Raw genomic sequence first — 13,982 nt, 5'->3', positions numbered from 1 at the left:
AGCCTTTAAGTCAGGAGGAGCCGGAAGCAGATGGAGAAACCCGGCTGGATCCCCGGAGAAGCTGGGGGCCGCACACCCATGACCAGGGCCCCAGGGCTCATCACCTGGCTTGTGTCCTCCCTTTGCAGTGGAGCAAGTGGCCAACGTGGTTCTCTACTCCAGTGACTATTACGCCAAGCCGGTGGCCACAGAGGAAATACAGTAAGTAGCGGTTGTATTTCCACTTCCTGGGTAGCCCGCCTTTGTTGTTAGGGTCCTCTTTGTTCCTTAACTAAAGAAGGAACTAGAACATTACCACCACCACCACCACCACCACCCCAGCCTCCCTGTCTTCCATTTCCTTCCCTTTTCTCACTTGGAGGACTGCAAAGAAAGTTTAGCAGCTTAGCGGTGTTTTTAATCCACTGCATGGGGCCCATCCCATAGGAGGTCTAAGATGCTGGGCATCCTTGCTAAGAAGTGAGGAGAGGAATCAAGGTGGGGGTATCACCTGGTGGACAACAGGGATTTTCTGGGTAATCTTGGCATGAGTTGTCGGATGGTCAGAAAGCAGCTGCCCAAGCCAGGACTCTTACACTTGAAAATCTTTTTTATTTTTTTTTTTTTGGGGGGGTGCTTGAATCAGAGCCTTGGTTCTATCCTGGAGCCTTTTTTGCTCAAGGCTCATACTGTACCACTCATGTCCCAGTTCCACTTCCACCTTTTTTTTGGAGTAGTTTATGGAGTTAAGACTTTCCTGACTGGGCTGGCTGGCTTCAAACCACAATCCTCAGATCTTAGCTTTCTGAGTAGCTAGGATTACAGTCCTGAGTCACTGCACCTGGCTTGAAAATCCTGTACCAGTGACAACTGGACTAGAAAGGTGGCTCTGCTGTGAGCTCATTGTGGCAAATGATTTTTCAAAACCAAAGGAAAATCCTGTGATGACTTCTTCTTGTGGGCAGGCTTTGATTTGTGCCACCAAGTCAGATAGATTCATTTAATTCCAGGAGAGAGAGAGAGAGAGAGAGGGAGGGAGAGAGAGAAAGAGAGGGAGAGAGAGAGAAGTTATACCCCTCTCCTCTCCTTGGAAGGTCCTTTTTGCTTAACTGGTGCGTTCAAAGCACTGTCACAAGAACAGTCACCAGGGTTACAGGAAGTTTAGGGTGTGGAGTAGTAGGATGACAGTGTGAAAAGATAAGCTGATTTACTGAGATGATATTACATAATACTTAAAAGTAATACTTAGAGTAAACTATTGCTCAAAACAAATTTGAGCTGAAGTTTAAATATAAGTCTACAAAGGAAGGAAGTAGGAAAGAAGCACAAGTCATTAGCAGACTTCCCTAAGCCAGGCCCAGGGGCACACATTTGCCTTCTTGGGGGGGCGGGGGGGGGGGGAGGTCCTGGTTGGTCTTCAACAGACGCTCAGCAAGACTGGGCCAAATGTTCCAGATTTTCTCCCAATCTAGACTCCGTTGTCGCGTCCTTTATTAAAACCATGGGTGCTTTGGAAGCCATTCTGAGATTCCTGTGAGGGTTGGGAGGGAGATTGGAAGCTAGGCCAGATCGTGTCTGCTGCTGATTAGCTTTCTGTCACTGAGACAGATACTTAGGACAACTGAAAAAAGGCAAGATTCACTTTGGTTCCGTTTTGAGGTTCCAGTTTATCACGGCCAGGACGGTGTGGTGGAGCAGACTTCTCAATATGGCAGCCAGGAGGGAGGGGTGGCCCAGTGAGCTTTCCTGTTTCACCTAGGCCCCCAGCCCATGGGGTGGTACTACGCACATTCAGGGTGAGACTTTCTGCTTTGGTTAATTTTCTTTAAAATCTACCTATAATATATACAATGTATACACACACATATGCATACATATGTATAGTTGTGGGAGGGGGAAGGTTATCCTGGAATATGGACTCAGGGGCTCAAGCTCTACCCCTTGAATTATGTCCCTGTCCATCAGTCCCCTCAAGCTGACAATCAAGATCATCACAGTGCATCTCAGACTAGAGGTCATTCAGTATGAGTGACTGTGCCAGACCCCACTACTCCTGGAGTTCCTCAAGTCAGATCGGATCTGACTTTGTAGCAGCTGCCTGCTGTCCAAGTCCAGGCCCCAAAAAGCCCTAGAAGGTGACCCCTAGAGACCTGGCACAGTCATTTGGCAAACTGCTGCTCCTCATCACCCAGGCCAGCCCCAAGGACCCCGCCTACCTCAGTCCCTTTAACACTCTGTTTTTGTCACTGCTGCTGCTGTAATCAAGCTTCTTAGAGATTCCACCTAGAGTCAGATGGGACAATGTGGGTCACCGGTGGGCTCCAGCGAAATTCTATAAAGATCTTCCTGCATCCACCAGAAGCAGGATAAGCCAAAGCTGCTTTAAACTCCCCAGGGAAGTCTTCCCTGGGAGCAGTTCAGCCCTGAAGACGTCTCGGGACTTGCTTAAGAAGCAATCCTCATGGAGTGACATGGTCAGGCCACACCCTGCCGCCTTCTGCTGGGCACTAGGCTATGGTATGCTGCGAGCAGCCAGGGCTCTGCAGGCTCAGAACCGGTGGGTGCATGGCTAGGGCAGACAGGAAGCAAGAGCCTTCAGCACAAGGCACATGAATGACAGGGCCAGGTATCCAGCTTAGATGCGGCCTTGTGATCCCAGTGATTCTGTGTCCCTGCGCCTGCCCCATACCTGCCCTTGGCATGAGGGTCCTGTAGCCCAACTGCTGATGGATCGTCTCCAGCAGGGAGCACGTGTACTGTTTTGAACACACACACGAGCCTGGTCTGTGTTGTTCACGAGGCTCTGGCCTTGTGCAGCTCCCAGCCCACCATCAGCCACATGCTGACTGTCCTAACAGTGACCATTTGAGTACAAAATGACCTGTTCAGCAGGGTGCTGGTGGCCCAAGCCTGCAATCCTAGCTACTCAGGGAACTGAGATCTGAGGATTGAAATTCCAAGCCAGCCAGGGCAGACAAATCCAAGATATTCTTACCTCTTATTAACCAGCAAAAATCCAGAAGTAGAGATATGGCCCAAGTGGTAAAGAATCAACCCTGAACAGAAAAAGCAAATTGAGAATGTGAGGCACAGAGTTCTGGCTGCAGTCCTAGCGCACACACACACAAATACAAAGAAAAAAATAAACCTTTCCCATATGGTCTTGTTGGTGACCCTTCCATAGAGGACCTGCTGTTCACCGGGCTCAGGAAGAGACTGTCTGGGCTCTCTGAATTTTGGACAGCTGGTCATAACTTGGTTTTGGCTTTGTCTTGTATTTTGAGACTAAGCTACTCACTCGGTAGCTCAGGCTGGCCTAGCACTCTTCTTGCCTCAGACTCCTGAGTGCTGGGATTACAGATATGTGACACCATGCCTGTTAGGTTTTTTTTTTGCAGTAGTCTTTTTGTTTTTGGCCAGTCATGGAGCTTGAAGAGCCTAAGCTCTTCTGCTCAAGGCTAGCACAATACCACTTTGAGCCCACAGCTCCACTTCTGGTTTCCTGGTGGCTAATTAGAGATAAGAGTCTCAGGGACTTTCCTGCATGTGCTGGCCTTGAACTATTATCCTTAGATGGCAGCCTCCTGAGTAGCTAGGATTACAGGCATGAGCCATTAGTGCCCAGCCCCATCAGTAGTGTTATATAACTGCATAGAATGTTCTATAAATTCAGCTCTTACCAGTAGGCTGAGGGTCTCGAGGAAATGTGCAATATTGTTTGTCACTCAGCCTGTGTATGCTGAGCTTCCACTGACATCGTGTCCCTGTCCTGGTAAGTCGCCAGGGAACTTTGATCCTGGAAAATGCTCCCTGGCAAATAGCGTCTTGTGGGATTGAGATAGTGACTCTGATGGTTATAAATGTCCTGTGTTTTCTTTCTTCAGAGAAAAAGTGCCACCAAATGGCACTTTGACCAAGACGCTGACTCTGGTGCCCCTGCTGGCTAACAATCGAGAGAGAAGAGGCATTGCGTTGGATGGGAAGATCAAGCATGAGGATACAAACCTGGCCTCCAGCACCATGTGAGTCCTCGGCCCGGAGAATGGCCATCCACGTGGCTGACGATGTCCTGTCCCCCGGTGTCTGAACACTGGCACCCCAGCAGGACAGGATGGAATAGTGTTAAAGGCACAGTGCACAGACCTGGGGGCCCAAGCAGGGCTCTCATTCCCTCCCTGGCATGCTGTCATGATTCCCCCGAGGGGTACAGCCTTGCACCCACCCAGCCTCACTTCCTACCCAGTGGGTGGTGCTGGGCAAGTGACTGGAGCCTGCTGAGAACTTCCGTTTTCTTATTGATCTGACGGGTGTGGTTAACGGTTGCCATCTCAGAGTTAGACTACTTGCCCCTCATGTCTGAGGCCCTGCTAGAGTGACCAGGTCAGTGGACCTGGAGGAAGAGGGAAGGGTCCCTTCTCTGCTCTGCTTCCTAGCACTCCCCTCATCCTTCTCCTTTCTGTTTGGGCAGCCTTAAGGAAGGCATAGACCGGACTGTTCTGGGCATCCTGGTGTCTTACCACATCAAGGTGAAGCTTACAGTGTCAGGGTAAGTGTCTGGAGCCAGGGTCTGGTCTGCTGCATCTTGGTGAGAACTGTCAGGGCTGACTGGCAGGCAGGCAGACAGCAAGGAAGGTCCTCCACACTCCTGCTGATTCCCAGATAGTCTGGAATCTTTGGGGAGATTTAATTTGCCAGCTTTCCCAGCTCTGTCTTGTTTCCATACAAGAGTGTTGATACCCAGAGTCTTTTTGTTGTTGTTGGCCATGGGGCTTGAACTCTGGGCCTGGGAGTTGTCCCTGCACTCTTCAGATCAAGACCAGCACCTTACCACTTGAGCCACAGCACCACTTCCAGATTTCTGGTTGTTAATTGGAGATAAGAGTCTCAAGGACTGGGGCTGAGAAGGTGGCTCAGTGGTTAAAGCGCTTGCCTTGCATGACTGAGGCCCTGGGTTCGATTCCTCAGCACCACATAAGCAAAAAGAAAAAAGCCGGAAGTGGCGCTGTGGCTCAAGTGATAGAGCGCTAGCCTTGAGCTGAAGAGCTGAGGGACAGCGCCCAGGCCCAGAGTTCAGGCCCCACGACCGGACCCAAAAAAAAAAAAAAAAAGAGTCTCAAGGACTTTCCTGCCAGGGCTGGCTTTGAATCATGATCCTCAGATCTCAGCCTCCTGAGTAGCTAGGATTACAGGTGTGAGCCACTGGCACCCAGCATATACCTATAATGTTAAGAAACAATCTTAGTTATTTTTTGGTGAAATCAGTATTTTTAATCTCACCAAGATGAAAAACAACAACTTAAATTTTCACTTTCCTTCCTAATCCTGTTGCCAAAGACTCTGGCTTTTTATGTTCATGAACCCTGGTTAGTTTGGCTGTGAAATGCAAGTTCATGCATGTGACCATGTTTCTAAGTAGGTAAAATGTTACCCAGATTTCACCAGGGGTAAAAAAGAATATATCTGCTCTGATGTCTGATCAGTACAATGTTTGCGCTCTGTTATGATTTTCAAAGTAGATTGGTGCTTTCTTCCCTTTTCCCTGTATGGATCTAAAAACTGTGTGGAATTTCACTTAGCCATCAAGAAGAACAAGTATCTTTGGGTCCATACCCATGAGTTCAACCATGCACAAGTCAGAAGTATTTGGGAAGAAATGTATATGTACTGGATATGTAGACTTTTTGTCTTAGTTATTCCCTATATGATATAGTTTCACAACTATTTATATAGCATTGCATTGTATTCAGTCTTTCTTTCTTGCTTGCTTGCTTTTTTTTTTTTTGGTTGGTTGTGTGGCATTGTCTCAGCTCCTCAGCCCAAGGCTAGCGCTCTATCACTTGAGTCATAGCACCACTTCTGGCTTTTTCTGCTTATGTGGTACTGAGGAATCGAACCCAGGGCCTCATGCATAGGAGGCAAGCACTCTACCATTGAGCCACTTTCCTAGCCCCTTTTTTTTATTTGTCAGTCATGGGGCTTGAACTGAGGGCCTGGGTACTGTCTCTGAGCTCTTTCTCTCAAGGCTAGTGCTCTACCACTTTGAGCCACAATACCATTTCCAGTTTTCTAGAAGTTAATTGGAGATAAGAGTCTCACAGATTTTCCTGCCACAGGCTGGCTTTGAACATCAATCCTCAGATCTCAGTCTCCTGAGTGGCTAGGATTATAGGTCTGAGTCACCGGCACCTGACTTGTATTCAGTATTATAGGAGATGATTTCAAGTATGTAGGAAGACGTGAAGGTTATACACAAATACTACAGCATTTTCCTTAAGAGACATGAATATTGTCCACAGAGGCCCTAGAACCAATGCCCTGTGGCTATGGAGGGGCAGGCACAGGGACAGCTGTGATTGGCCTCTGGTGGCTGTGGCTGGGAGATTCTGTTGTTTGGAGACAGCATCTCTCTAAGTGGCCCACGGTGAGTGTAGCTCCTGATGCTTGCTGAGAGAGTGCAAGGGTTACAGGTGTGAACCATCACACCTGGGGGGCCTGGGGAATCCTGATTCTGTGGCTTGCACTTGAACCAAGGTGATTCTGCTTCTTGGACAATCCTCTTGAGAAAGAGAGTAGGTCACAAGCACAGGGGAGGGGTTGACCTTGGACATGATTGGGTGCAGCCATCCCCGGATTGTGAGTTGTTGAGGGAGGAAGCGTTCTGCTCCTGAGTGGGGGAAATGAGATGACAGTCACCAGAGCTTTTGTTTTGTCTTTCCTAGATTCCTGGGAGAGCTCACATCCAGGTAAGCCTCTTCTCCTCCCTTGCGCCCAGGAGGCCAAGGGCAGGGAGAGGGGGACTAAGCAGAAGCCAGCAAAAGCTAGTGTCTGAGTGGCTGTGTGTAATGCCCACTTCCTCTGGTGTGTGGCTAGTAGGTATGAGGCCAGGGAGACTGTAAACAGGTCTACCCCTGGACAAGGATGTGCAACTAACACTGCAGCCCCTAAAAACTAGCAACACAACTGTCACGTGTATATATGTGCATGTGTGAGTGTGACACAATAGATATATCAGGAATGTTATCATTTAACCATTTTAAGGTGTTCCACTCAGTGGCATTAAGTGTACTTACAGTGTTATATACCCATCCCTACTACCTAGGTCCATTGAGAACGCCCTAGTGTTTTTGGTGGTTAATTGGAGATAAGAGGCTTATTGACTTTCCTGCTTGGGCTATCTTTGAACTACAATCCTCAGATTTCAGCTTCCTGAGTAGCTAGGATTACAGGCATGAGCCACTGGCACCAGACTAAGAAACACACAGACACAGACACACAGACACACTTTTTTTTTTTTGGCCAGTCCTAGGCTTGAACCTAGGGCCTAAATAATGTCCCTGAGCTTCATCTACTCAAGGCTAGTACTCTACCACCAAGCACATTCCCAGACCCAGCTTTTTCTGTTCATGTGGTGCTGAGGAATCGAACCCAGGGCTTCATGTATACTACCCAAACACTACCACCAAGCCACATTCCCAGCCCTATGTGTTTTGTTTTGTTTTTTGTTTTTTTTTCTTCTGATCCTGGGGCTTGAACTCTGGGCCTGGGCACTGTCTTTGAGCTCCTTTTGCTCAAGGCTAGCACTCTACCACTTGAGCCACAGTGCCACTTCTGGCTTTTTCTGTGGTTAATTGGAGATAAGAGTCTCATAGACTTTCCTACCCAGCTTGGCTTCAAACTGCATTCCTCAGATCTCAGCCTCCTGAATAGCTAGGCTTATAGGCCTGAGCTACCAATGCCCAGCTTAAGAATATTTTAAAAACTAATCTTTGACTAGGTTTTCACACACTTTGACTAAGTTTTCGCACTAGCTCTCCCCACAATACGTCACTGCAATTACTGACCAGAGGTGTGCAGACCTAAAAACACTGGCTGCTTCCCTGTGCCTGGACCGCATTCCAGAGCCCGCAGTTCTAATGTCTGCTCAACCACCTCCTCACTCTTGCTTCCTCTTGTTCTAAATCCAACTGAATTGTCTTTTGTCAATCTCTGCAGTGCAGCTTTCTGAATGTGATCTGTAGGGGTGTGTGTGTGTGTGTGTGTGTGTGTGTGTGTATGTACTTATCCATCTGCATTCTTCTTTCCTTCTAGTGAAGTGGCCACTGAGTTGCCATTCCGCCTCATGCACCCCCAGCCCGAGGACCCAGGTCAGTCTCTAGCCATTTACTACTAGCAGATGTGTTACGTATTCATCCCTAGTCTTTTTCTTTTTGGTGCTTGTCCTGGGGCTTGAACTCAGGGCCTGAGTGCTGTCCCTAAGCTTTTGTACACAAGCTTGAGCCACAGATCCATTTCCAGTTTCTTGGTGGTTAACTGGAGATAAGAATCTCAGACTTTTCTGCCCAGGCTGGCTTTGAAATGCAATCCTAGCTAGAATTATAGCCGTGAGCCATGAGTGCCCAGCAACCTAGACTTTCTGGACTCAGCCTGTCTCCAGCTGTCATCCATGGGGTTTCAAGATCTGCTCAGCACTGAGCTCGCCCTTCTCCAGGCATTCATAAGATGATATACTTTTTTTTTTCCCCTGGTCTCGGCCTGGGCGCTGTCCCTGAGCTCTTCAGCTCAAGGCGAGCACTCTACCACTTGAGCCACAATGCCACTTCTGGTTTTCTGGTGGTTAATTGGAGATAAGAGTCTCACGTACTTTCCTGCCTAGGCTGGCTCAGGCTCCTGAGTAGCTAGGATTACAGGCGTGAGGCACCAGCACCTGGCTGGTGATATATGCTTTTAGAAGTGGTGATTATAATGAGACTACAGAAAACATTAGGAGAGGGTCAGGCTGGGGTCCTACCCTCGCTCATTTGATTTATAAATGCATCAACTCCTATATCGATGCTAAGTAAAAAAATAGAGGCAAGGGGCTGGGAGGTGGCTCAGTGGTAGAGTGCTTGCCTCGCATGGATGAGGCCCTGGGTTCGATTCCTCAGTACCACATAAGCAGAAAAAGCCAGAAGTGGCGCTGTAGCTCAAGTGGTAGAACGCTCGCCTTGAGCTGAAGAGCTGAGGGACAGTGCCCAGGCCCAGAGTTCAGGTCCAAGACTGGCAAAAAAAAAAAAAAAAAAATAGAGGCAGGAGCTTGGGAACATATCAAAAATCATCTCACTGTCATTGTAAAGGAATGAGTTGGATGATATATGTATTCAATTGTGAGGAATCACTTTTTTTGTCGTTCATGGGGCCTGAACTCTGGGCCTGGGTGCTGTCCCTCAGCTCTTCAGCTCAAGCTAGCTCTCTACCACCTGAGCCACAGCGCCACTTCCAGCTTTTTCTGCTTATGTGGTGCTGAGGAATGGAACCCAGGGCCTCATGCATGCAAGGCAAGCACTCTACCACTGAGCCACCTTCCCAGCCTGAGGAATCACTTTTAAGGAAAGCTAAATGAGAGGCTGGGCATGGTGGTATATTTCTTTAATTCCAGCACTTGGGAGGTGGAAGTAGGAACATCATGAATTCGAGGCCAACCTGGGCTTCATAGCAACAGTTCTGTCTCAGAAAGAGAGTAAAGAAAACTTAAGTGAGAAGTGAAGGAGCTAGCTCACTGGCAGAGCACATGCTTAGCATGTGCCAGACTCTAGGTTTCATTCCTAGCTAAGAAGAAAAATAGAAGAGTAGCCTGGTGCTGGTGGTTCATGCCTGTAATCCTAGCTACTTAGGAGGTTGAGATCTGAGTATTTGCAGCTCAAAGCCAGCCTGGGCAGGAAAGCCCATGAGAATATCTACAATTAACCATCAGAAAACTGGAAGTAGCACTGTGGCTCAAAATGGTAGAGCACTAACCTTGAGCAAAAAAGCTTAGGGACAGTGCCAGGCCCTGAGTTGACATGACAATGACAAAAACAAACTAAGTGCAAATTCAGAAATTCTGAGGCAAAAGTCTCCACTTACAGAAAAATAGATTGGTGGACAGGAATGAAAAGAACAATGAACCTGTGTGCATGACAACTCTTTATAGCTATCCTAACAAAGAATGTTTTGTTTTCTTCCTACACTGGGCCTTGTGCTCCTGCTTGGCTTTTTCACTCAGCCTTGGGGTTTCCCACTTGACACATACCTTCACTTCAGCTGTATTTTGGATGGAAAGATGCTTTCATGTGTCTTTTATGGAAATTATAAAGATTGTCACCCAAGGGCATGTCACAGTATATATGGGGTTGCTTTCTGGACCTTAAGACAAACTTTGCAACTTGATTTAGGAAAAATGGAGTTACTTTTCTTCATCTTATGGAACTAATCATTATGACTCAGTCACAATGGTCCTTACATTAGGCATCTCACACTGTCAGAATAAAACATTCACCTTGCTAGGCACTAGTGGCTCACGCCTATAATCCTAGCTACTTAGGAGGCTGAGATCTGAGGACTGCAGTTTGAAGCCAGCCGGGGCAGGAAAGTCTGTGAAACTCTTTTTTTTTTTTTTGGGGGGGGGGGGTCCGGTCATGGGACCTGAACTCTGGGCCTGGGCGCTGTCCCTCAGCTCTTCAGCTCAAGGCTAGCACTCTACCACTTGAGCCACAGCACCACTTCCGGCTTTTTTCTTTTTGCTTATGTGATGCTGAGGAATCGAACCCAGGGCCTCAGGCATGCAAGGCAAGCACTCTACCACTGAGCTACCTTCCCAGCCCCTCTGTGAAACTCTTGTCTCCAATAAACCACCAGAAAACCAGAAGTGGCACTGTAGCTCAAGTGTCAGTCACGGGGCTTGAACTCAGGCCTGGGCGCTGTTCCTAGCACTCTGCCACTTTGACCCACAATACCACTACAGGTTTTCTAGTAGTTAATTGGAGATGAAAGTCTCATGGCCTTTATTGCCCAGGCTGGCTTCCAATCATGCTCCTCAGCTCTTAGCCTCCTGAATAACTAGGATTACTGGTGAGCCACCAGTACCTGGTGCCATTTTATTTTTATGGTGTTACTGGGGTTTGAACTCACGGCTTCTTGCTTGCTAAGCCGGTGCTCCATTGTTGAGTCACACCCTCAGCCTCCCCCACATTTTATTATCCCTTCTCTCTTGCCTCTCTACCCAGTCCAAGGGTGCTGACAGGATCCTCCCGTGGTAGACTTCAGAGCCGAGGGTCCCAGCTAATGCCTATCTATGCTGAGCACTGTGGGGTACCAGCCTGTCTTTGGGGTCCTTGTGTCCCAGGGACTCTCGAAGGTACCTCTGCCGGTGCTGGCCCTGCTGGCTTCCAAGTGGGCCCAAGTATAAAAGCAGAGATTCACATCAGCCCCGTCCACAGTGCCCTTCCACACCTCCAGTAGCTTTCGTTCTTTTTCCTTGTTTTTTTTTTTTTTTAAATCTTGGGCCAGTCCTAGGGCTTCAATTCAGGGCCTGGACGCTGTCTCTTAGCTTTTTCTCTTAAGGTTAGTGCTCTACTGCTTGAGCCACAGCTCTGCTTCTGGAGATAAGAATGTCCCAGACTTTCTTGCCTGGGCTGGCTCCAAATCTTGATCCTCTGATCTCAGCCTCCTGGGTAGCTAGGATTACAGTCATGAGCCACTGGTACCTGTCCCTCAGTAGCTTTTGTTTTTGTTTTGCCAGTCCTAGGGCTTGAACTCAGGGCCTGAGCACTGTCCCTGAGCTTCTTTTGTTCAAGGCTAGCCCTCTACCACTTGAGCCACAGTTCCACTTCTGGCTTTCCCTGTTTATATGGTACCGAGGAATGGAACCTAGAGCTTCATTCAGGCTAGGCAAGCTCTACCACCAAGCCCCCTCAGTAGCTTTTAACCATGCCAGACATTTATTAGGTGGACAGGAAACTAAAAAAGAACAAAGCCCACTCAATGTGGTGGAAATTCCAACACAGGAAAACCTGACCTGATGCTGAAAGGGCAACATGTCAGCAGAATTTGAAAAGGGAAGGGCCTGGGGTGGGTGGCCCTAAGCTCTAGAGCAACCTTTGGGTGCTAGTGAAGGCCAGAGCCCAGAGGTCAGCCTTGAGGGCGGGGGGGGGGGCAGGGGGAAGCTCTTCTGCCTGGAGCCTCATGGTCAGGCCTGTCCCTGGCGGCTGTGGCCTGGAGTGTGTCCAAACTTAGGCAGAAATATTTGGAAATGATGAGCAATGTCAGAAGGTGAGGACCATCAGAGAAAGGGCCTTAGAGGTGCAATGGTAATTGGAGGTGCAGTTTTAGGGTGTAAAGGGTGTAGTACCCTGTTAAAAGTGATGGCTGGTTTGTGGGGTGCAACTCTGGTAGCACAGCTCATGGGTAGCATGTAAATCACATGCAATTACATGTCTCTAGCTTTTATTACCACTCAAACTCCAGGAGATGTGCTGCTAATCGCTCTCTCCCTCTCTCTCCCCCAATACCTTTGGCTTACAGCAAAGGAAAGGTAAGCCATTTGAATGCCGCTCTGATTACCTGTATCCTGTGATGTCTCTTCCCATGCAGGCCCCTTTGCTGATGTCTGCACAAGTTCCTGTGTCGCTTTGCTCCCAAGGGCTTAGACACAAGAACTTTAAGGCATGTGTACCCATTTACCCTGCATACATGGATACATTTCTTATGGGTCTTTTTCTTTCTGTGTGTGTGTGTGTGTGTGTGTGTGTGTGTCTGGAATTAGGGATTGAATTCAGGGTCTTGCACTTTCCCTTAGCTTTTGTAGCTCTCTGCCACTTGAGCTGCAGCTCCACTTCTGGCTTTTTGCTGGTTAATTGGAGATAAGAGTCTCCCTGGCTTTCCTGCCCAGGCTGGCTTCAATTTGCCATGCTCAGATCTCAGCCTCTGGAGTAACTGGGATTACAAGGCATGAGCCACTGGTGCTGGCTGTTTTTCTATTTTAATTTGTTAAGGAGTCTTTCAACAAAAAACCCTTGAGCAAAGTGGCATGCTTCCTTGCTTCATTCTGGGTAAACCTTGATCATTTCCTTTGCTGCAATAAAAAAAAGATCAAGGGTTTTAATTCATTGGAGATTTCATCCTCAGCTTCAAAGAGGACTCACTGATCACAATGTTTGTTTTCTCTTAGTGTGCAGGATGAAAACCTGGTTTTCGAGGAGTTTGCTCGCCAAAATCTGAAAGATTCCGAAGGCACAGAAGGGAAGAAGGAGGAGGCTGTGCAGGATGAGTGAAGAGTCATTCCGGATGCCTGAAAATGGCTGTGCTATGCTTCTTGATGCTGCAGCTCAGGCACCCCCCTTTTTGCGTCCCCCACCCCCCCCAGCTCCAGTTCTCCTTTGGTTATGCTAGATATGAAAGTACAAATCTCCCTCCAGAAATAAAGCTGTGTTTTGAGTCCTGAGAGTTTGAGTCAGGCTGATTTGCTAGGGAACTGGACTGGTGTCACCAACAGAAAAGCTGCTGGAACTGAATGGTAAGCGAAATGTCTAGAAGAAAGGCCAGCCCTGGCCCTACAAGGTGACAGGGCACCAGAAGTCTCTGTGCTCACCTAGTGGGTCCTGGTGGGTCCAGGGCTTCCCAGGTTTCTAGTATATACAAGTTGCTTCTCTGAAAATGTATTGTGTGGAAGGGGGGATTAATTTCTTGACTAATCCTCTCTCCAGGACCCCCTTGGGAACAAACTGATGTGGAAACAAGTGTAGGCAAAAAACAAAACAAAACAAAAAAAACCTTTATCACTGATTCATCTTTGGTATCCAGGCCATGCTTGAGCTCTAGGCTGTAGGTTAAGTTTCTATAGAGTACGGACGTGGTTAAGATAAAGAGGAAATTGATGTAATAGAAGGGCCCTGGAGGGCTGGGAATGTGGCTCAGGGTAGAGTGGTCACCTAGCATGCATGAAGCCCTGGGTTCCATGCCTCAGGACCACATACACAGAAAAAGCTGCAAGTAGAGCTGTGGCTCAAGTGGTAGAGCGCTAGCCTTAAGCAAAAGAAGCTCAGGGACAGTGCCCAGGCCCTGAGTTCAAGCCTCAGGACTGGCACACACACACACACAAAAAGCGGGGAGCAGGGGGCCTGGAATGGAGTGGTAAGAAACCCTTATTGAAGGTAAACCTGAGCAGCCAAGTCTGGGTGGGCACAAGCCAGCAGAAGCTCAGCCCAGAA

The 13,982-nt window shown here is 48.3% G+C and overlaps 1 protein-coding gene across 1 annotated transcript in view; it reads left to right on the top strand.

Annotated features, from left to right (window-relative positions):
- The window catches only part of Sag (S-antigen visual arrestin), a 42,292-nt gene extending 29,079 nt beyond the window's left edge, over positions 1–13,213 (top strand). The window contains exons 10-16 of the mRNA XM_042679064.1: positions 129–201; positions 3,864–4,001; positions 4,448–4,525; positions 6,699–6,722; positions 8,068–8,123; positions 12,298–12,307; positions 12,944–13,213. Coding sequence (XP_042534998.1) covers positions 129–201; positions 3,864–4,001; positions 4,448–4,525; positions 6,699–6,722; positions 8,068–8,123; positions 12,298–12,307; positions 12,944–13,046 — 482 coding nt within the window. The 3' untranslated portion in view covers positions 13,047–13,213. The remainder of the gene's footprint in view (positions 1–128; positions 202–3,863; positions 4,002–4,447; positions 4,526–6,698; positions 6,723–8,067; positions 8,124–12,297; positions 12,308–12,943) is intronic.
- Positions 13,214–13,982: the final 769 nt, after the last annotated feature.

This window comes from Dipodomys spectabilis, unplaced genomic scaffold, assembly GCF_019054845.1.
Source record: "Dipodomys spectabilis isolate Male_0828 unplaced genomic scaffold, ASM1905484v1 ptg000051l, whole genome shotgun sequence".
Taxonomy (NCBI): domain Eukaryota; kingdom Metazoa; phylum Chordata; class Mammalia; order Rodentia; family Heteromyidae; genus Dipodomys; species Dipodomys spectabilis.
Note: the sequence above shows the minus strand (reverse complement) of the source record. Positions and strands in the feature narration are given on the sequence as shown.